The sequence below is a fragment of the Emys orbicularis genome, chromosome 2, assembly GCF_028017835.1.
Source record: "Emys orbicularis isolate rEmyOrb1 chromosome 2, rEmyOrb1.hap1, whole genome shotgun sequence".
NCBI lineage: Eukaryota > Metazoa > Chordata > Testudines > Emydidae > Emys > Emys orbicularis.
Genome location: NC_088684.1, coordinates 180,281,929 through 180,306,347, shown reverse-complemented (window position 1 = coordinate 180,306,347; position 24,419 = coordinate 180,281,929). Strand labels below are relative to the sequence as shown.

Sequence of the window (24,419 nt, the reverse complement as noted above, 5' to 3'; positions counted from 1 at the left end):
GAAATTCTCCACAGGAACACAGGTGTTAACAGTTTTAACTACTCTGTCTAAGAATACCTTCCTCTGCATTTTTCCCACCACTCACAGTAGGTCTAGACAACATGATAGTAAAAACATCAGTGGCTGGTCCATTTTGCTAGTACTGAAAGAGCTGCAACACACTGGGAGATCTCTCTAAACTCCCACGTGTAGACAGGACCCTAAGTGTTTACAGGACTGGGGCATTAAGTGGGGAAGCTAAGAAGCTGGGGAAATCAAACTTGATAAAGACTTCCTTAATAAGTTCCCCTCCCTATTTTTAACAGAATTCTAGACTCCAAAGTTAACTTGGAATTTTTTTACATGCATAATAATTAAAGATGTAGTTTAAGGTAAAATGGGTTCCATTTGCAGAAGCTGGTTGAATTCAGACATGCTTTGCTGGAGACAGAGTTGGCTGACACATCCAAAAAATTAGACGCAGCCAATTGGGAAGGGCATGGGGCCAGAGCATCTGAGAGATGCATTGATTTGATAACACATCACCCAGGCAGCCTTCTCCAGTGAGCTCCTATGAATGAATCCCCAAGGGAGGGCTGTGATAGGCCAAGAGGTGAATCCACATCCTGGATGTAGCTACCCCGTGAATGAACTTTTGCATATGCAGGGACGAATTAAGTTTCTAATATAGAGTTAAAATAGCATGTAGATGATGTGATGCTCCTGTAGGGACAAGAATGAGGCTTGACCAGAGGTTTACAGTAACTCCTCACTTAATGTCCTCCCACTTAACGTTGTTTCAAAGTTACGTCGCTGCTCAATTAGGGAACATGCTCGTTTAAAGTTGCGCAATGCTCCCTTATAACGTCAATTGGCTTCCTGCTCTGTCCACTGCTTGTAAGATTCTGTGGAAGAGCAGCGACTTTACAAGGGAGGATTGCACAAGTTCCTCTTCTCCACCTCCTCCCCCTCCCTCCCGCGTTTCCCCCACCACCAAACAGCTGTTTGACGCTGCTTAGGAGTTTCTGGGAGGGAGAGGGAGGAGCGGGTAAGCGCTGCATCTCTGCTCCTCCCCCTCCCTCCCAGAAAGTCCTAAGCGCCGCCAAACAGCTGTTTGGTGGCAGGGAAGCACTGGGAGGGAGGGGGAGGAGCGGGGAAGCGCCGCGTCTCCGCTCCACCCTCTCCCTCCCAGAAAGTCCTAAGCACGAAGCGCTGGGAGAGAGGGGGAGAAGCGGGGAAGCGCTGCGTCTCCACTCCTCCCCCTCCCTCCCAGAAAGTCCTAAGCGCCGCCAAACAGCTGTTTGGCGGCGCTTAGGACTTTGGGGTGGAGGGGAAGGAGAGGGGATGCGGTGTGCTCTGGAGAGGAGGTGGAGTGGCGGTAGGAAGAGGTGGGCCTGGAGTGGAGCGGGGCCGGGAAGAGGCGGGCCTGGAGCATCCCCGGCAAAGTCGGCACCTGTTCTTCTCCGGGGAAGCTGCCGCTGCTGCTGCGAAGGTGCTTCCTAGCGTCCTTGCCTGCAGTGGGCTGTGCCTGTGTGGGGTAAGCCAGGGGCACTTCCCAGCCACAGTACAGTACTGTACAGTATTTAACGTCTTTTGTCTTCCCCCCAAAAATGTCCTTGAAACCTAACCCCCCGCATTTACATTAAATCTTATGGGGAAATTGGATTCGTTTAACATCGTTTCACTTAAAGTTGCATTTTTCAGGAACATAACTACAACGTTAAATGAGGAGTTACTGTATATGCTTCCCCCCAACACCCCACAACTCTTTGTAGGGTCTCAGAAAAGACATCCCTAAACAGTCTTTAAAACACTGGTGTTACCTTAGTTAGGTGAAATAATGAATGAAGAACCCATGCTCCCCTCACAAAGACATCTTTTTTCCTTACTCCTCCTCTGCTGATAGGTGCTGAATGTCCCAGGCTCAGACAGCCGGTCGGCCATGGCTGTGACGATGGCTAATGCTGTATCTTGCCCCCGGAGGGAGTCGTTCTTTAATGGCATTTTTTCCCTGTACAGTGAGCTCCCAAACTCTTTCAAATGATAGTGATTCAAAAATGTTGGAAGCAAAGTATTATTACATATATCTGAGTTTCACTTAGGCACCAAACTATCCAGAGCACTAGCCAAAAGCAGAGCCCCAAGGTGCTGGGGAAGGGTATGTGGTGGTGAATTTTCTCCCCCTCTGCTCCTGTTGCCAGTGGGCGAGATTGAGGCCAGCTCTACACTAGAAATTTTTGCTGGTATAGCAATGTCTGTAAGGGATATTATTTTTTGGCAACATTTCTATACCAGCAAAAGCCTTAGTGTAGACGTGGTTACATTGGCATAAGGGTGCTGTCACTGGTATGTAGCTTATTTTGCTCAGTGAATCAGTATAAGTATACCAGCAAAAGCACTTTTTTGCTGGTATAAGCTGCATCGATGCTGGGAGGGTTTGCCAATATAGCAATACTGGCAAACCTTTTCTAGTGTAGATCTGGCCTGAGTAGACCTGCAAATTGCAACATCAATGTGCAAGATTGCAGAGGTGAAAGTGGTAACTTGTCTTGTTTGTGGTTAAGGTAAGCCATGCAATCAACTGCATTGTCATTGGCTATGTCTTCATCACAAAAAAGGTAGGGGGATTTTTACCATGGGATTTTTACTGCAGGATAACGAACGTACATTAGCTATTCTGCTGTCAAATTCTAGTGAAGATGAGGCATTGTAGTTTTTACCTTGAAGTAAACCATGGGCAGGAGAATAGTATTGACCTCACCTCGTATGGTAAAAACTACCGAACCTTGTCTCCACTAGGATGTTACTGCAAGATAGCTAATGCACGTTAGTTATCCTGCAGTAAAAACATACCTTTCTTTGGTGGTGATGACATAACAGTCATTGTTAGAGTGACAGCAGAAAAGAAATTGGCAATACAATCTCTGCATTGAAACAAAGAGATTTGCTTCCATTTTTCTCCTGAGCTTATTGTCTTTTCCCTGTACCCACTCCCTTGGATGAATTTTTGGTCTCTTTCCTACTTCTGGCTTTTTTGTAATATTCTTCTCTCCCATTGTGTGACTTCTATTCTCATTCCCTGCCCTTTAAAGGGGTGGGGAAGATTGTGTGCTTATTTTGTTTCTTTATGATATCAAAGAGACCTGGAAGGTGTGTTTTAAAAAAAACCCACACAAACAAAAATGATGCGTGAGGTGGGGGCAGTGAGTGTCCCTTCTTGTCTTTCACTTTAAGCCTGACCTACGCTTAAACATTTTTCAGACATAACTATGTCAATTAAGGGTATGAAAAAAATTCACACGCCTACTCAGCATAACTCAGAAATCCTAACGTAGAAGCTGTCATGCAGCTAAAAAAGTCCTTTTGCTGATATAAGCTGCATCTCCACTAGGAGGGCTTGCCAGCATAGCTATAATGGCAAACCCTTTCTAGTATAGACGTGGTCTTACTCATGTGTTTAACTTTTCACATGTAAAGGATTTATTGGCCTCCCTGCCTAAGGATATTGATAAGCGAGCCTTTCATGAGAAGAAATAAATCCCATAGGCCAAAGGATAACACCATGTATCCTAGAACAGGTAACAGGAACCTTTTAAAGGAATAGAACCCAATCTAATTAAATTTGATATATGAGATAGCACACTCAGCTGCATCACATAGTTCCCACCTTACTGTTCCCAGCCACTACCAATCCAAGGAAAAATGTGTGCAGGGTGGGAACCAGTGAAGGAGGCCAGATTAGTGCTGACACTGTCCCCATACCTGCAATCATACCAACTTGGGCAGGAGGGAGAAGTATTCTTGATGCAGAAAAAAAAGAAAATGGGGAAAACTGAAATACCACATACAATTTTCTGCATTTTTGAAGACTACCCCCATTTCAGATAGAAAAACTGTATGCAATGATATGTAAGCTTACTTGGTAATACTCTGAAAGTTCTTCACTAGAATAACTTGTCAGTGGCACATTATGTTCTGCAAACAAATATGAATCACAATAGCCAGGTCCTAAATGCACTCACATACTTGCCCATCAGATGCACAAAATACATGTAAAGCCAGTGTCACTACTGGTGTGGAAAATAAAACTGATTGTTACTTCCACATGCGAAGGGAGACTTAGCTTACTTGCCCACCTTCCATTCATTAACTTCCAAGAATCCTCCTCCTACAAAATCATGTCATTTGATTGTATTTATATATAGATACAAAAGGATTTAATCCTCACCATAACTGCAGATCTCATCAGAAGAGTAACTATGGAGTCACTAGCACCACTTTAATAAAATCAAACTTATTGGTGCATACTTTGGAGTAATATTTTGGCATCAGACAGCTGATCAAGCAATTTTAAAATATTTTATGGGACAGATTCTCTGCTGTGCTTTCTACTGGGTACAGCAGATGGGACTGTTAAGGCTCCCCCTTTCTCTGCCCAGCCCCAGCCCCAAACTGGTTACAGCAGCCCCTAGGGACCATCTGCCATCTAGGGATTGCTGGAGTATATTTTACTCCAGCCACTTCTACCCACCCCTAAAATGCCTCTCTCATCCCCTGACATGGCCACTGCACCAGGGGCCATAGGGAGGGGGTATAAGAGCCATCTCCATGTCTGCTCAAGAATCCACCATTCAGAGGTATCCTCAGCCAGGAGGCTGAGGTTAATCTGTGCTACCTTGGCACTAAGAAAGAAGCAGAGCAAGACAGAAAGTCTGTCTCTTGCATTTTATCTTCTTCCTTTTTCCTTCTATGCCTACCTGTGGGAGTTCCCCCTTAGTCTTTTTCTCCCGCTCCCCTCCTTAAATCCTGCTCAACAACATTCATTTCCTTTTTACCTCCCTTTTTCCAGCATCCCGTTTAGTCAGGGCTGCAGCTAATCTGACTGAAACAAACTTCACCTTGACTGGTCTGTTAGAATATGTGCTAACTGCTTATGCTAAACAATCTGTGCCACCTTGCATTTAGCTGTCACACTCTTGAGTACCTTTCCCAGACCTGAAGAAGAGCTCTGTGTGGCTCGAAAGCTTGTCTGTCTCACCAGCAGAAATTGGGCTAATATTACCTCACCCATCTTGTCTCCTTGAAAAAAACTACTCCCATTTGAGCCAAATCAGACACCCTCGCTCTGTCAGCACCAATCAGCAGTGGTCATTTCTGCATTTCACTCATCTGATTGGTGGCTGGTGGGAGCAGCTAAGCCAGCTCAAGACGTGCTACTAGTGCTTTACAGTATGCAGTTATTGCTCAGTGCCCCTCCAGAGACCAGCTCAAGTGAAACACAGTTACAAAAATGGGCAGAGAGGAGAAGGGAAGTATCTGGGGTCACTGTCCACTAGCAATGGTCACTGAATCTGTGTAGCAATGAAGAGAGCTCCAATAATTTAAAAACTGAGCCAGATGTAGTTTCTGAATTATTTGCCTCTGCCTTAAAATGATACTGGAACAAATCCAAGGACACCAAAGACTTAATGGACACCATTATGCAGCACAACACTGTCTACTCAGGACTTCATGGTGAAAGCTGAAATAGAACTCATCATGCTTCAAAAGTTCCTTACCACTAAGCTAAAGGAGAATCCTCACTAGCTGTTAGCTGTATAGAGCTTATGACATACAGCTGTACAGCACTGATTCCATTCAGTAGAGAGCAGTGGTACACATACACAGAAGCCAATTCATAACAACACAAACCATAAACCCTAAAATACTTTACTAGGAGAGTATCCCCAAAAGGAGGCTCAAATTGGCAACCAGTGTATTTTCGTAATTTCTTAATTTATCTGCTGCCAGTGGCGCTACTCTTTTGCCTATACCCCTTTCTCCAATCACCAATTTTGTTTTTTCAGAGTCAAAAAGTATCCAAGGCTACTGAATAACAGTCACTGTGCAGTTTTTATGTCTCTTCAAATTGACATAACTTGTCAATGAAAGTCAACCAAATCAAAACTCTACATTTTATAGATCATTTAGGTATCTTGTTCATTAGGAGATTACACTTTCCAAGCACATTTTCTTGATATGTTTCATAACTTTATTCTCACAGAGATCTTAAGTTTACACATACACTTTCAGGTAGATGAAGCCCCAAACTTAAGTTTTGTTTTAAAAAGTTATACTGAAACTGGCATTCATATACTTCATTCATTTTTAAAATATTAATGGAAACAATTTTGTTTGGATTTAAATGCTGTTTGCAACCCAAACATTGCTGCATTGTGAGAATGTGTCCCCAACCAAAAGTAAAAGAGACTAGTCTGTTTACAATTTACAATCTGAGTGACCTGCAACCTACATTGAAAGTGAACAATGAATTAAATTTGTAAACATATTTAAATGTTAATAATCTAAAGTATTATTAATTATTACTATTATTAACACAAGTAAGGAAATTCATCTATAAAATGTGATGGCCTTTCAATCGGCCAATAGCATTTGCATTCGGTTTCTTTTTGGAGGTGAATCATCCCTGTAAGATGTTTAACATTACAGCAAAATTGGAGATCTAGTTTGAGGTACATTGACCTTCACAGATAATAGCATCAAACTATTAACATCAATTTCGGCTAACTAGCAAACAAACATAAAATTGCTTAGACCTTAGTAATAATAATATGGAAAGATATAAACTCTTGCACTTTTAGAAATGTCACACAGATCAGAAAACAATAGCTCTTGGTTAGTTAAAACATACAAATTGACCCATATTCCACATAAACGGTTGCACTTTTGCATTCTCCTCCAGGTAACACCATACTGAATTACAATAGCAGAGGATACTAATGCTCCAGATAAGTGGGTTTGCAATATTTGTTTAAAGTTTCATTATGTAACATTGCTGCCAGTTATAATAAGAGGTGGAAGGCATATCATAAGCAAGTGTGGTCGTTTTATAGATAACCAAATTTGATTTCCTATTCCGTACTTGGTTTAGTTTTGTAACACTTTCCCCGGGACCAATGACAATAAGACTGCGTTCATAAACCATCAGATACAAACGCTATGGTCCTAGCCAATGAGAATGAACTAGTGAGTTATCCACAGGTACAGCCAAAACCCCACTGCTGAACGCTGTGGATGGCACTGTTCAGAAACGAAGCTGGCAAAGAATACAGTAAAACAGCCCCCGTGGGTATAGAAAAGGGAACAATGCAGGCGATAACGAGCCTCTTTTACTTAAAGTGGGGCGATCAGACAGGGCAGATGTACATAGAGCTCTGGACTCACCGATTTTGGCCAGACTGGCCACAAGTATCCAGAGCGCAATGATGTAGGGCTCCTGCACATGATGCCATTTGAAAGAGACGATCTGAAAGAAGTGAGGTCCGCTGACCGCTGTATGGTCCCCCGAGCTCTTCTCCTGTGGCAGGGCTGCTGGAAGAACCAGAAGCCTCTCGGCTAAGGGCACCGGTCTCATCTCCAGGCTCATCTGCACAACGCACCGAACTGCCCTGGCTGGGAGCGCCAGGCGCTCTGCAATGCCTTTGCCCCTCGGTTCTTGCCCCTGGCGGGGATGGCTCCGCGCGTGCAGGCGCTGTGATCCCCCTGCCCACGGGCGGGCTGCTGCTGCTGCCTCCCTCTGGGGGCCGGCAGGGGTCGGGACTCGCCAAGCGCCGCGCGCGATACACACGGGCAGATGCTGCAGCTCGGGTCCCGCTGCCCGCCGGCAGCTGCCTTTATGGGGCAGTCCCCGAGCCGCCAGAGGCGGAGCTACGCTCCCCTCTCCCGCGGAGGAGGCTGCTGCAGACGGCGGAGCCGGGCCGGAGGGAGCAGCGCCGCCGGGGATCTCTGCGGAGCCAGGACTCTACCCGGGCAGCGCTGAGCACGTGGGGTCTGAGCCTGGGGGCTGCACCGGCACCTGCACGCCAGGGATGCAGGCACTGGGGCCTGGGTGGGGTGGGCACCGGGGCTGGGGACCGGGGCGCGCCCGCCCGGAGCGACTGTAACTTGGAGCCGGAGCAGGGGGAGCAAGAGGCCAGGGAGCCCCCGCTCCGGGGACATAATCTTGCCCTCTGAAGAACTTGGGGGATCGTTCCCTAAGGGCCAATCACAGCCCTCAGAGACACACACCCACCCCCCACACACACACCCCACCGCCTGCCGGGGAGGGGCCCCGCTGGCTTCGCTCAGTGACGCCCCGATTCAGCGGGACCAGAATCTGGCTCATTAAAACCTGCTGCGTCCCAGAGCAGCCTTGCGCGGCTCTCACCAGCACGCACCGGACTGTCGGCCCAGATCTGTCCAGGGCTCGGGGTTTTGTTTAACTCTCCTTGCTGCTTTCTTTCCTGTACTTTTTTATGGTTACAAGGTGAAGCGCCCTTTGGGATTCCCGCCCCCCGATAACCTTTGCTTGAACGCCTCACTCGGTTGCATTTCAGGGCCCGGACTGTGCGTACTGTGTTGGGCAGCCGGAGCCAGGATAATCATCACGCTGCTGTCAAAGGGATTGCAACCAAAGCAGCGTGTGTTCTGAGCAAACAGATCTCTGTGCACCACCTCCCCACGCTCCGGCCGCGCCGCCCAGCGATGCACTGTGAAGCAATTGAAATATTTGGGTGCAACATGGGCAGGGCGCTAGTTCTATGGCAAGGGGTGGAAAAATACTGCTAGTCCATTTGCTTAATATGATGCAGCAGGTCTGTGCTCCCAGTTCAAAACTAGCGAGATAAAAAGCAGGCAGGAAATGCCCATGAGATAAGAAGTGAGATGATTCAAAGGGCTTAAACTGGGACATTGAGGAAAATAAGGAAAAACCCAGCAAGATGCTATATAAATCACTGAATTGATTATTTAAAATCATAAATGTTTAAGTACAAGTTGTGCTATTTTTTTTTAGTTTGCTGATAACTTAAGGGTGTCTCCTCTTAATGATCTAATAACCTTATTTTAAGCTACTCAACTTGGAGACCAAAGGCCACTAAGATTGATTTAGCCTGTATTTCCTCAAACAGAAGGCATGCTCAGATTAGCATTCTACCTTCTACCTTTTTGCTGCCCAGGACCTCACCCCAAAGGAGAAATTTCATTTTGTATTAAATATAGTCCTACAGATTTCTCCTCACCTCTCCATTAAATAGCTGAGTGAGGTAGCTATGGGGATTCTCCACAGCTGGACCATTCTGAAGCTGCAAATGAGAGTAAGGCTGTGTCTACACTGTGCCCCTTAAAGCTGCTCTTTGTCGGCAGGAGAGAGCTCTCCTGCGGATGGGTGGTAGGGCTTTGTCAGCGGGAGAGCATCTCTCACAGACATAGCACTGTCCACACCGGTGCTTTTCGTCAGTAAAACTTTTGTTGGTCGGGGGTGTTTTTTTCACACCCCTGACCGACAAAAGTTTTACCAACGAAAGTGCAGTGTAGACATAGTCTAAGACTGAAGCTTATCTGATGTGCCTTTGCTCAAGGATGTGCTAGTGGAAGATGTAGCCAGCAGCAACTTGAAAATGTCCTCTTCTCTGAGAGATGTTTTTTAGACCAAGTCCAGCAGGGAGTTGCTCTGAATGGCCCCAGCCAGTCAGAGCACAGAGATTTTTTTGTGCTATGGGATGTTTGAGAGGTAACCATACAGCTGGAAGTCAGTATCTGTACAGGATATGTGTAATCTAATTAGCAGAAAAACCATTTCATCTGAGTATAAGTATAATGCAAATTAGAACCTTCCATTCTGGGACATGTATTTCATGGTAAAGGGGTGTGGCATAAGTATTGTTTGCAAAAGGACTTTGACTCCTTAAAATGCACCCACATTAGGAATTTTCCTTGTCAATAAGACATTGGCCTTTGTAACAAAAGGAGAGGGCTGTTTAAATTCTTAGAGCAGTGTTTTCAAACTGTGGGTCGCAACCCAGTATTGGGTCACGGAATGTAAGGCACTGGGTCACGGCAGCTCTGGTCAGCACCGCCGACCGAGCCATTAAGAGTCCCATCAGTGGTGCTGCCTGGCTAAGACAGGCTAGTCCCTACCTGTTCTCACACTGCGCTGTGCCCCAGAAGCGGCCAGAAGCAGGTCTGGCTCCTAGGCTGGGGGGCCACAGGGCTCTGTACGCTGTCCCTGCACTGAGCACCGTCTCAGTACTCCCATTGGCCGGTTCCTGGCCAATGGTAGCTGGGGGGGCAGTGCCTGTGGGTGAGAACCACGCAGAGCCGCTTGTGCGCTTCCCCCTAGGAGCCGGACCTGCTGCTGGCCACTTCTGGGGCGCAGCGTGGTCCGCAGTGCCAGGACAGGCAGGAAGCCTGCCTTAGCACCCCCGCTGCACCGCTGACCAGGAGCCGCCAAAGGTAAGCCCACACCCCAATTCTCTGCCCCAGCCCTGAGCCCCCCCCCAAACCCGGAGCCCCCCATGCACCCCAAACTCCTCATCCCTGGCCCCACCCCAGAGCCTGCACCCCCAGCCCAGAGCCATGACCCCCTCCCACACCCCTGCCCCAGCCCAGAGCTCCTTCCCACACCCTGAACCCCTCATTCCTGGCCCCACCCTGCAGCCCTCACCCCCGCACCCCAACCCTCTGCCCCAGCCCCGAGCCCCTCCCACACCCTAGACTCATTCCCAGCTCTGTTGGGTCGTGGGCATCAACCATTTTCTTCAACTGAGTTGCCAGAAAAAAAAGTTTGAAAACCACTGACTTAGAGCACAGTACTGGCCCTGACTCACTGTGTGACTTTGGGAATGTCACAACATCTAAACCCTGTCTACACTCAGCTATTTCTACATTTAAACTGCTACACTGGTACAGCTGCGCCACCGTAGCACTTCAGTGTAGCCACTCACTACAGCAATGGGAGGGGTTCTCCCATTACTGTAATTACTCCATCTCCCGGAGAGCTTGCAGCTAAGTCGACAGAAGAATTCTTCCATCCACCTAATGTCCTCTACACTAGGGCTTAGGTCTGCTAACCTACGTTGCTCCAGGATGTGGATTTTTCACACCCCTGAGACACCTATTTGGGTCGACTTAACTTTTTAGTATAGACCTGTCCTAAGCAAATTTTTTCACAGCTTTCCCAGTTGCTAACATCAGTTCATCGTTACCAGTATTAGCAACATCTACACCTAAAAGTTAGGTTGCCCTAGCTACATTGCTCATCCCTGAGAGACGTCATTAAGCCAGCCTGAGTCCCAGCGTAGACAGCACTAGGTCGATAGATGAATTCTTTCATCACCTAAACTACTGCTCAGAGGGGCGGATAACTACAGTGACAGAAAACCCCCTTGCATCACTGTAGCATGTCTATATGCTACGGTGGCACAGCTGCAGTGCTGTAGCTGTGCCACTGTAGCGTAAACATAGACTAAAAAACCTGCCCCCATTGTTTTAAGCATCCTGGCTTGCTGTGAGCAGCATTAGATAACATGGTGCTTAAAACAGTGGCAGCAGACATTGGGTAATCCACAGGAGGGGTCCCAGTGGGGTTAATACTGGCAGAGCTGAAACAGTGTTAGCAGTCACGAAAACGATTTGAAATATCCTGTCCTGTAGATAGGGGCCATGTTTATCTGTTTATAAATGGGTATAGTACTTAGCTACCTTAAAGGGGTGCTGTGAGAATTAGAATTTGTCAGGGTCTTTGAACTCCTTGGTGTAAAGTGCTAGAGAAGTACATATTGTTACTGTTTTTTTATTCTTTAATTGCCAGCTCATGAAAGATTCACAAAACAAGGTTTACAGCATTGTTAAAATGCTTACACAACACAATAGCTGACAACAGCAAGGGCAGGGGCTAGGTGTGTTCGTGATAGAGCTGTCCCATCATTGTAACTATCCTTCTAAGCTGAGGGATATTAAAATATAAAAGATTGCTGCTCTCGGAAGTGCACAGAGTGCAGGATTCTTGTGCATTTCATTAGCATACTTGCCAGCCAGAATGGAGCAGGCAGGGTAGAGGAATTACCCCAATAAGTATGTAGGCAGGGGCGGCAGGTTTGTAGAAATTTTGGTGATGCCCAGAACGCCCAGAGCCCACCTCCCCAAACTCTGCCCCCCCTCACCTGCCTAAAGCTCTGGGAGGGAGTTTGGGTACAGACTCTGGCCTGGGGGTGGGGTGCAGGCTCTGGAAGGGAGTTTGGGGATGGGAGGGTGTGTGGAGGGCGAGGGTGCAGGCTCTGGAAGAGAGTTTGGGGGTGGGAGGGGGTGTGTGGGAAAAGGGTGGGGGTGCAGGCTGTGAAAGGGGGGGTGGGGCACAGCATTTACCTGGGGCTCCTAGGCAGTGTGGGCCGGGGGGCCTCTCTGCACTGCTACCCCCAGGAACCGCCCCTGCAGCTTCCTATTGGCCGTAGGGGTGCTTGGGGTGGAAGCAGCACGCGTAGACACAGTCCCACCCCGCCCAGGGGCCACAGGGAGGGGTCGGCAGCCACGTGGAGCAAGCAGGCAGGAAGCCGCTCAGCTCCATTGCACTGCTAGTGGGGGGTGGGGGCTCCAGCCCATTTTAAATCACCCGGGGGATGCGCGAGGGGAAGCGCCCAGGGGCTGAAGGTGGGGCCAAGGGAGAGACATTGCTGGAGTCAGGCCCCGGGCCAGGAATATTCCTGTTGCCCCGGCACCACGGGCCCATAGAACTTGCCGCCTATGCATGTAGGTACCTACTGCACATGTAAACCTGATAAATCAATGTTTCAATGTATATGTCTTATGTGTGCACACAAGTACACAATATCTATACGAAACACATAAAGAGAACATTAATGTTGCATGGTTAAACACGTAAGTCATGAAATATCAGAGTTAACCTTACACGTGTATCCCTGTGGGACCCTTTGGGCAAGGCTCTCTCTGGCTAGTGTCATGTAACATGCTTTGTTCTCAGTAATTAGTAACATGCATTTCAGTACCATCTTTTCCATAAAATAACTTACCACACAAGATCTGATATTAAATGAGTCTGCAAGACTAGAAACAAGAGCTGGAAAATTGCTCAGGCCTCAGAGAGAGAAATTGCAATTAATAACATTTTATATTTATATTCCCAAATAAACTTTAAGATGAGTTAAGGGTAAAAGTGTGTTTCAGTGGAGTCCCAATCATCATAATCAAATTCTCAGTCTACTGAGGACCATTGTGCCAGGCAGAATAACCACAGCTGATGGCGTCACACCAGGCGTCGTGTGGTGAAATTGCCACATTTGGCTCAGTCCTGCGAATCCAAAAATCTCGGTGGCAGTCCCGTGGGCAGTGCCCCGTAAGGGTCAGGGTGTGCACCTCTTTGTGCCTTGGAATCTAGACAATGTTCCAAATTAAAAACAAAAAACAAAACCTCCCACACTTTAAAGAGTTTGGAAATGAACTATTAAAGACTCCCTCAGCAATATAAGCCTTCATCACTCACCATTACCACTTTACACCCAGTAACTTGCACTTTACACCCAGCCTTAAATGTACACTCCTGTTTTGTACTGTAATTGAAATACAGTGATTTTATATAATGCTTATCAAATACACAGTAAAAATTTCAAAAGAAATATAGTTCCAGAGTACATTAAGTTATGTCAAAGTTCTTATGATATTATATGTAGTGGCTTAGAAGAATAGAATTGGAATGACTGGTTTGATGTTCTGAAACGTTGGTGTGGGATAGCTATATAGAAGTGAATATAAAGCATGGAGATTTGTAGTTTAAGTTATATTGTGCAACAATCTAAACCTGATGTGCTAAAATCTCTGCAGATGTACATTGGCACAGCTCCATTGGTTGCATCAGTTTACACTTGCAGAGAATTTGACACAGTTTGTTTGCAATGAGTAATGTGGCAGTATGTTAATGGTACAGTACTTAACCTTAATTATAGCAGAGCTGTTGCTCTACTCTAACATCGGAAATGACTTCCTTCAATGAAAATGGGATTTTATAATCTAGTAATGCATTATTTTGACCTTTGCTATATATTTCTGCAAGGTTTAGAGAGCAAAATTAAGATTGGGTGAGTGGTGAGAGTCAAGTGGGGAGATAGTGGGAGACAGAGGATATAGCAGTGGGAAACTGACTGGATTCCTTACCTGTACATTTCAAGACATTAATGGTTTTTTAAAATAAAGCTATGGGGGAGTTTTAGCTGGACTCCACTGGAACACACTTCTAACCTTTACCCTTTCTTAACAAATCAAAGGTTTTGTGGTTGGTCATTTCTGTGCAGTGTTTTGTTTGTTTGTTTTTTGTAAATGAACAACAACAATTTAAGTCAGGTTGGCTTCAAAGTGGCGGGGGGCTGCTCTGACTTACCATATGAGCCTCCCTACTGGGGATTCCCCTCCTACAGAAGGAATTATACATGTGAGGTATCCAGGGCATGGGGAAGAAAGAAGGGAGGCTGTTGTTGACACCAAATTCTTTAAGTGCTTCAAGTTTTATATTTAAAAAAAAATACAGGTTTACAAAGAGTTACCGTGTATGAAGGACTCATCCCTCCCTAGCCTCCCATCCACATTATTATTACTGGTAGTGGTGGTATTGTAGAGCCCCAGTCGTGGTCCAGGACCCCATTGTACTAGGTGTTGTACAAACACAGAACAAAAAGATGGTCTCTGCCCCAAACAGCTTACAGTCTGAGTCTCTCTTTTGTCTTCCCTGCCCTCCGGTACATGTTGTATGATACCCTGCATCCTGCACCTTTCCTCCCCAGGTCACCTATAGCACATTTCACACTCCCCCAGTTCCTGGCATCCCCTTCCATGCCACTCCTCTATCTTTCCACATTCTCTGCAGCCCCTCAGTCCCTCTTTATGTCCTACAAGTCTCCTGTGATTTATATTCCTGCTCCTCTTGCCTCCCCCAAGGCCCCTCCCATTCTGAGATCACTGGGGACAGACATATGCCGCAGCCACGCCTCCATTTGCGCCCCCCCATTTCATCTTCATTCCAGTCCTCCACATCCTCCCATGCCTCCCTCCATACCTCTGCCAAATGCCTACCTTTCTGCTTTTCCCCATAGGCTCCTGCCCCCTCCCATGCTCCCCCGCTGTATCTGGCGCAGGTTAACAGCAGCAGCACAGCCTGGAGACAACAGCAAGTCAGTTTAGATTTATAACACTTTAAAAAGTAATTGTAAGTGTTGCTGCGTATGAAAGAGCTGTGTAGGCGTGTGGCTGAACCCATAGCCACAGGTTTGAGAATAAAATTGCAAACACGGGGGAAAATAAATACTGCAACTTGCCACTTAAAGGTCCCCACGGTTCTGTGCAGGCACCTTGCCACACTGGCCCAATGTATAAGAAGTCAGGCCCAGTGTGTTCTTAAGCTCGGCCAGAAAAAGGAGTCAACAGCAAATGAACAATGACTTTCTTTATCCATGGGAAAAACAAACAGCCCTTAACTTACAAAGGCAATTAATGGGTGTAGTTTCAGTGTAAGCAAGATGATCAATGCCCAGCTACTCCTGCTTCTATTCCTGCCCTGGATGCTTCCTGATTTTGCTTCCTGGCTGGGCAGTCAAAGGGAGTTTTCTCTTCCCCTTAGGGACCCACCCCTGACTTCCTTGTATCATTGCTCTATTAAGTCCCTAGTTAGTCCCTTCTGTGCCAGCCTTAGCATGGAGTATGTTATACCCCACCATGAGATCTTTATATTATACATCTTTGTAATTCCCCATTACACTCCGCACAAAAAAATGACAAGGTACTTCTCAGCAAGGCCAACAAAATAAGCTTGAGCTTGTAGGCCAAGATGTTTTGGAGAGACAGTGAACCCCAAAACATAAGGTATTTTTCAAAATAATCCTGCAGGGATTTTTTGAAAACACCATAACTTTAAAACCCCTTTCCTGTTGGTTTTCCCCCAAAGTTTCCACACCCTAAGATGAGATGTAGCTTGTGAAGTTTCAAGGGAAGTGATTTCTTTTTTGGGAAGGTAGATGAAAAGTGATCATTAAGACCTTGATCCTGCAAACACTCAGGCACATGCTTAACTTTTCTACCACATTGAAATCGACAGGGCTGCTCACAATTGTAAAGCTAAGCATGTCCCTATGTGCAGGATCGGGACCTACGCTTATCAGAAGAAGCTATATCACCTCAACTAAGGAATGGACACTGATTCGCCATAAAATAGAAATGAACTAATGTGGATGTGTACTGCTGCCCTCTACTGGGCAGTAGCAGTGCAAATGTGGGATTGCTCTTGTATGCTGATTCAATAGCTGACAGATTCCTCTTTAGGAGGTTGGGAGGATCTTAGTTCCATCCTGCTATCACCATGAAGTTCCAAAGGCTACGGGCTGCAGCATAGGTATCTGGAATACGTACTCACATGACATTACTAACCTAACCCATTAGCAAGCCTACCAACAATGAAGGAAAATAAACAATCTCAGGTTTCCAAGGGGTTATAATAACCAAGTGTGAGAAAACGGATTCTTAAAGTCAGCAAAATAGCTTGACAGTGTCCTTTTTAATAATTAACTTCAACAATCTGGTTTGTCAGGACACACTTCAGTCCTAGGAAGCCAGGCCAGGTCAGCGCTACTATTAAAAATGAAAGCTACAGAACTTTTATCTTTTTTGGAACCAAAATAACAGCAAGAGAAGAAAAGCAGTGATTATATCAGAGTAATTTTACAGTGAAAATGAGGCTGAAACTGATTAGAACATTAGTGCCCTACAGCAGTACAAATGGACTCAATACTAATATGAGCGGAGACTGTGTTTTGTTAATATCTTTCAGAGTGGTAGCCGTGTTAGTCTGTATCAGCAAAAACAATGAGGAAATTTATTAGTCTCTAAGGTGCCACAAGTTTTAGTTAACATCTTGTATTCTAATCTGCTGTCTCAAATTCAGTTATATTTTTGGGGAGATAAAAAGATAACCCCCACAAATTCCAGAGAACAGCTATTCATTTAATCTGGTAAATCAAAATAAGAACCCACCCACACAGTAAGTAAGCCACTTTGAAACCCTTTCCAAGCTTTAATGGCTGGAACCTGCCTTCAAGGCACAGCTCAGCAGCACGGGGAGGAAGTGAGATACACGGGCTCAGTGGGAGCTCCTGGAGGGGTGCCTGAGGTACAGTAGAAACAGTGTCTCTGGGAGGGAGTGGTGGGAGACAGAACAGTGCTCTGCACCCTTTTAAAGTGTGTAGTTTGAGTTCCCAACCATATGGAGTCAGCTCTGTTGGCCAGGGGGTGGGGGGCAAGGTCATGGTCAAGTGTCAAGAGGATGATTGCACTCCTGTAGGCACTAGCTCTGAGCAATCCTTGCCCCCTTGCACACTCATGAATGGCTGGACATGATCTGTCTTTAGGATGTCATCAATAATTATATCCTGTACAAATAAACCCCTTAGGCATCCAACTTTGCTTTCCCTTAAAACTCAAATAAAATACACAGAAATGCAGAGAATGTTTGAAAGAGACCTATCATGATCTATTAGCAATGGCCATGCTCATTTGCAAACTAAACACTGACAGTACAGACCATAGTAGTGTCTACGTGAGGTTGCATTTCATATTTTTAACAGTCCTAAAGTGTGGTTATCTCATGGAAATCATCTCTGTCCCTCCGGCTCTATTGCGTATGCAAGACAGAGTGAATGGGCTGGTTTCCCATTGCACACACTTTGAAGGAACGTGGAATGCTCTCTCAGTAAGCCATGAACTAATAAAATCAGGCAGAATTTCCTGCAGCTTAGTTATTTGTGAATAATATGATAATGGTTGATGTTGAAGCTGAAAAACCACTCCTTGTCTGCACTAGAAAACAGTTGGTTTAGGGGCTTCTGCCAATAAACTGGCCTGAGTGGTCAAATAGCAAGGGATAGAAGAACTATTTGACACCTCTGCCATTTCTGGCCCTCTACATACAGGGCTGTCCACTATGTTGGAAAAGTATGTTTACACATAACCTGATTTAGCTACAGCAAAATTTAAGCTATGTAACAATTTGGTGACCCAGTATGGGATTTAGGACATGCTAAATAATGTGATCTTGTGTGAAATTTTTCATATTTGTGCAGGGCCGGCTCCAGGGTTTTGGCTGCCCCAAGCAGCCAAAAAAAAAAAAAAAAAAAGCCGCGATCGCGATCTGCGGCGGCAATTCGGCGGGAGGTCCTTCGCTCCGAGCAGGAGTGAGGGACCATCCGCCGAATTGCCGCCGAACAGCTGGACCTGCCGCCCTTCTCTGAAGTGGCTGCCCCAAGCACCTGCTTGGTAAGCTGGTGCCTGGAGCCGGCCCTGTATTTGTGAAAATGTTTGGGTTTTGATTTGAGTTTAATCTCGGCATTCGTTCTGTTACCCTAACAGGCTGAGTCTACCCAGTGTGATTTGGAGGATCAACAAAACCCATTTTGACTCTCTTTCTTCACAGGCTGTGTTTAGCTCGGTCAGCTATTAAAAAACAAACCAAACACATTGTACATGTTAGACATTTCTGGGCCAGATCTCTCTCATGCTAGTTTTACACCACTGGAACTCCATGGACTTCACTCCTGATTTTACATCAACGTAATTTAAAATCAAATCTGCTAATGTTGTGTCTTTGTGACTCATTGCTGAGTGTGTCTTACAGGTCCCCCACAGTACTGATTCACAGAGGGGAGTTGTTACAGCCCCCCAGCTAGAGAACCATGGCTCCTTAGCTCAAGCTGTAGTAGTACTTGCTTTTAGCCCTGGAGGTCCCTGGTTCAGACCTGGTGTGTCAGTGAACAGGCCGGTTGTCACATCTATACTAGAGACAATCAAAACTTTTCCATTAAAACTGTTTTCCAATGGAAAATTAGGGTTTCAATTAAATGAAATTTTTGTAAAAAGCAACAGAGGGTCCTGTGGCACCTTTAAGATTAACAGAAGTATTGGGAGCATAAGCTTTCGTGGGTAAGAACCTCACTTCTTCAGATGCAAGTAATGGAAATCTCCAGAGGCAGGTATAAATCAGTATGGAGATAACGAGGTTAGTTCAATCAGGGAGGGTGAGGTGCTCTGCTAGCAGTTGAGCTGTGAACACCAAGGGAGGAGAAACTGCTTCTGTAGTTGGATAGCCATTCACAGTCTTTGTTTAATCCTGATCTGATGGTGTCAAATTTGCAAATGAACTGGAGCTCAGCAGTTTCTCTTTGGAGTCTGGTCCTGAAGTTTTTTTGCTGTAAGATGGCTACCTTTACATCTGCTATTGTGTGGCCAGGGAGGTTGAAGTGTTCTCCTACAGGTTTTTGTATATTGCCATTCCTGATATCTGACTTGTGTCCATTTATCCTCTTGCGTAGTGACTGTCCAGTTTGGCCAATGTACATAGCAGAGGGGCACTGCTGGCATATGATGGCATATATAACATTGGTGGACGTGCAGGTGAATGAACCGGTGATGTTGTAGCTGATCTGGTTAGGTCCTGTGATGGTGTTGCTGGTGTAGATATGTGGGCAGAGTTGGCATCGAGGTTTGTTGCATGGGTTGGTTCCTGAGTTAGAGTTGTTATGGTGTGGTGCGTGGTTGCTGGTGAGAATATGCTTAAGGTTGGCGGGTTGTCTGTGGGCAAGGACTGGCCTGCCTCCCAAGGTCTGTGAAAGTGAGGGATCATTGTCCAGGATGGGTTGTAGATCACTGATGATGCGTTGGAGAGGTTTAAGCTGAGGACTGTAGGTGATGGCCAGTGGAGTTCTGTTGGTTTCTTTTTGGGGCCTGTCTTGTAACAGGAAATTTTTGGTGACGCATCTGCTTTCCATGGAGAATTAAATTTTTTAAACAATGCTGAAAATCAAAATATTTTGGCCAAAAACTGAAATATTTTCATGTGAAAGTTCTGCAACAGTATTCGTGGGAGTTATAGTTTGATTACCTCCTGTCCCCATTCTTCTTTATGGACCATTGTCCCAAGCTGACATCTCCTGTGAAGCATCATAGGAGAGGTAGTGAAACCAGCAAGCCTGGCCTGTAGAGGAGAATTGGAGCATGCGACAAACATTGCAGCATTTTGAAATTGAAATATTTTGGCTGAAATATTTCTTTTTGGCATTGATGTTTCAATATTTAAATTTCTTCTGAAAAATAAAAACTTTCCATGGAAAATTTAGATTTTTTTCATTTTCACCAATTTTTTCTGCAAATAAATCTCTTCTTCCAACCAGCTCCAGTCTACATTCATGAATTGTAGCTAAAAACTCTTATGTGGGGATTCTTCTGCACCATGGTTAGCCCTCATGGGACCTCTAGTGTAGACAAGGTGTTTCTAGTATCATGGCTTGTCTATATTACCATTCCTACCTTTGCTAGCACCAGTGGAGCTGCTCTGGTGATAGGCTGTTTCTTGAAAATTACCAGTGTAGATGCAACAGAGGAAGCATAAAAATTTGTTAATTCTGTACTCTGCTGGTTTCATCCAGATTTTTGGTAAATCTGTTGCAAATAAATCACCTGGTCTGTCTCTACTTTGCTGTATTCTTTTATAATCAATCATCCTCTCTTATAATAATTATGTGCAAATTATTTTCAGACTATCAACAATTCTGTTTATTTTTAATGAAAAGTTTGCAAAACAAATCTAATTGATAACTTACGTTTTCTGCATGTTAGACTATGGTATAGACCTTGATGATAAAATAAAGTTTGCAATAAGACGTTGCAGGATTCTATTCTCATTTTTTGTTTATGCCCTGTTAAGTGTCTTCACAAAGCATTTTACTCACATATTTGATGGTACGCAATAAGCAGCAGGCCTAATGTGTTTCATGAATTTCTCCTACAATGCTTAAAATTCCTCAGAAATGAACAGAGGACCATTATGCTAAACAGTCTCTTCAGGAAATCTATAAGCAGCAAGCATATATTCCCCAATGCCTCAATTGTCTTTATCAGCAAGAGTGTTTGTCCATATGTCTCACTTCTGGCAACCTGAAAAAGCATCAGCCGTCATTAAGGAGCATTGTGTATTCTTTTTCTCAGTGACAGCTCAACAAGCAAAGTCTTTGAAACATTTTACTGCTCAGTTTTCTGAAAATATAGGATCCAAATTCTTCCTCCTCCTTTATGAAACTAGAAACATTTGATATTTGTACAACTGGCCATTTTACCTTTCTTTTGTTGTTTCTTCCTTTTTTGTTTGATATCTTCACCTTCCCCCTCAGCTTCCATCCTCCTTGCCAGAATTCTTTGTTATGTTTGAAGACACTATGAACAACCCTATACTTTCAGGCTAGATGACTTTAATTACAAGAAGGAACAAAAGCAAAGTCTCTGAGTGAACACAGCATGCAGTTCCTCTGTATTGGCCTGCATCTCAACTGGAAATAAAATTCATAAATGGTATCTGCCTCCAACAGACAAAAGAAGCTGAAATGTAAAGGTGCAACAGTATAGAAACAGTGACATGGCAACATACACCTTAAATATTATCTTTATGGATTTTGTAAATTTTTTTTTACCAAGAACAAGGTAGTGGAAAGCTTTTTAAAGTCAGGGCAGAAATTCAGATATATTTTCTCCTTCTGTTTTGGTCCTTAGAGGCAACAGATCATTCCCTTAGAAAATCTAGGCTTACATCTCCATTGCCTTGTACTTTGTGTAGTCATTTTCAGCTATGCAAAGTGGGCGTAAAACATTACCATTGGAACTTGGTACCACTGTGTACTCCCTTTGCAAATCTGGGTGTAAATGACTATACGTGCTATAAGGCAGTAGAGAATCAAGCCCCCATTCTACTACACCATGTTTGATAGGCACCTCTGTTCATTCCTTCTACTCCATCTCACCCAGTTGGAAAACATCAGTCTTTAAGAACTGCAGCTGTCACTTGGCCCATTGGTGCTGTGAAAAAAGATCACTTGCTGTTATCAAAGATAACATTAGCATCAAAATACTGTTCTGAACATTCTGTATGCTTCATATTTTTCCTCCTTTAATTAAACTGAAATGTTCCCTACTTACATAAAGGGCTACGTTGCCATTTTATTGTTCTTTTTAACTGGAAAACTTCACAGTGCGTCTTCATTTTCTCTGGACTCTTTCTTGGTTTAGAATCCTAGCCTTGTTGCCCTATCACTTAGTTATGTTTCCCAGATACAAAGAGAAAATATGTACAACTACACTCAGGTGACTTTGCTTCAGATTAAGGAAAAGCAACAAAGAACAAAAAGAAAGCAAACAAAACAAATATAAAATTTCCAGGGGTGAGGGTGAGAGAGAGAGAGAAACCAGAGTGAATCATTCTGAATCACTCTGCATCTGAAATGAAACAAAAACTGGCACCTGCCCCTATATCAGGTAAGGAGCTCCTCTACATTTAAAGGTGCTGTACACAGAAAGCAGACTCTTCCTCTTAGTTTTAAGGGCATTGTAGAGAGGGTTCATCAGGGCTCGTCCTTCTCCGGGGTGGCAGGGAACCACATCGCCTCCCTTGTCCCTGCACTGGCCCTTGGGGAATCAGTCAGGCCACAGGAGTCCTGGCTTGAGCCATCCAGCAGGGGCTGAGCAAACACAAGTAACAGTTAGCAGGTAACAGGCCCAGGCCCTGGGTCAGGGCGAGGCAGTAAAGAGTCACAACTCAGGCCTTGGGCAAGGGCTGAGGAAACACAGGTAACAGCAGGTAAAAAGCCGAGGCCCTGGGTCAGGGCGGGGTAGCAGTGAATCACAGCTCAGGCCCTTGGGCAGGGGCTGAGCAAACACAGGTACCCGTTAGCAGGCCCAGGCCCTGGGTCGGGGCGGGGCAGCAGTGAATCACAGCTCAGGCCCTTGGGCAGGGGCTGAGCAAACACAGGTACCCGTTAGCAGGTCCAGGCCCTGAGTCAGGGCGGGGCAGCAGTGAATCACAGCTCAGGCCCTTGGGCAGGGGCTGAGCAAACACAGGTACCCGTTAGCAGGCCCAGGCCCTGGGTCAGGGCGGGGCAGCAATGAGTTCAAGACTCAGGCAGGGGCTGAGCAGAAGTTTATATAGTCATCAGGCCCTGGGTTGGGCAGGGCAGCCATGAGTCTAAGGCTCAGACCCTCAGGCAGGGGCTGAGCAAACACAGATAAATACCACACCCAGGCTTCGGGCTCCGAGTGGCCTGGGAGAGGGGGAGACGCAGGACCTCCCACTCCACTGCATCCCAGCCGGGGTCCTAGCAGCGGCCAAAGGCCTGCTGCTGTGTCAGTGGGGATCAGAGGCATCTGGCCTCTCCAGCAGCTGCCTCTCGAGTGAGCTCTGGGGTTGGGCTCTTATATTTCCTGTCCGGCACCTGACCCTCTGGGGGGCGGGCTTGGAGTGCTCTGGCTCCACCCACTCTGGTGTCCGGTGGAGCTCATCCATCTCCGGGGTGGCGGTGAACCACACCGCCTTCCTACAGGCACTGACTAATAAGAATTTAGTATCTTAATGAATCCTCTGTCCCCTGGAAAACTGAAGACAGGTTCCTTTCTTTACAGATTTCCTTGCCTAGTATTTGAGATTCTCATTAAGCCTCTCAGTTACTAGGAGTTCAACATTTTATAAAGGGGGACACAGAGCCCTGAGAAAACCAAAGTCCCCACAAAATGCAAGGGGTTAGAAGCGGTAAGTACAGTGATGCAAGTAGAAATCATTTCTTGCCAGTATTGCACTCATGGGAGGACCAGAAGTGGGGGACACGTGATCTCCTCACATGACCCTCCATGTAATTTCTCCCCGCCCTGCCCCTATCCCAGGGTCCCCACACTCTCCCCATCCCCTCCGACACTCCCCTTTGTATATACAAACATCAACATGCTTAACTACTCAGTTTTCCCCCCACCTATGTAGTATTCAGTCTGTTTATATGGAAGATGGGAGTTGGGTGAGGAGCCATTTCAGCATATGTATGACTTATTAAAAAGCCAAATTTTAAGTAGAACTGTATCCTAAACTGCTCTATGGTATTGTGCCCAAACATTGCATTTCAATGGGGGATTCAGCTTCCTTTATAGGAACAGACTCCTGAAACTCTTACCAGTCCACAAAAGCGATCCATAGTCATGCAAATAGTCCCATTGTCTTCAGTGGGATTGATCAAATGATTAAGGGTTTACAGGATTAGGTTCCAAGTTTGTAAATTGTTCTGGATGAAACTGACAATGCCTGAGCTGTCAGATCAGAAGGAGCTTCATTTGAATAAAGGTGGGCAGATGTGTGATAAGTCTTAGCTCCTTTGCTAAGATAAGGAACATATTTTCAGCACAGTTCTTGGCAGATTCCTGAGGCAGCTGGTTTAAGGCCATCAGTGTCTGGCATTATAGTTATATACTTATAGTTCTCTCTATATACTTATAGTTCTCTCACCCACAAAGCTGGAAAATGAGGTATTTGTTTTGCTGCTCCAGTTCCAGTTAACAAAATGCATGTTAGACTAGTTTGGCTGCAAAGAAGAATTCTAGATACACTGAGGACAACACCTGATTCCTGTAAGTCTGCAGAACTGGGCTGACATCAGAATCCAAACATCCTCTGGTCAGTGCAAGCAGAGACATTCCTCTAATAATTTGGACTTGATGTGATGCAGTATGGATGTCATGGATAATTCAGGCCAATGCGGGGAGAAAGAATCAAA

General features: G+C 45.5%; 1 protein-coding gene across 1 annotated transcript in view; it reads right to left on the bottom strand.

Annotated features, from left to right (window-relative positions):
• Positions 1 to 7,405, bottom strand: part of SLC9A3 (solute carrier family 9 member A3) — a 73,408-nt gene extending 66,003 nt beyond the window's left edge. Inside the window, exon 1 of the mRNA XM_065399056.1 lies at positions 7,204 to 7,405. Within this exon, the coding sequence (XP_065255128.1) occupies positions 7,204 to 7,405 (202 nt within the window). The remainder of the gene's footprint in view (positions 1 to 7,203) is intronic.
• Positions 7,406 to 24,419: the final 17,014 nt, after the last annotated feature.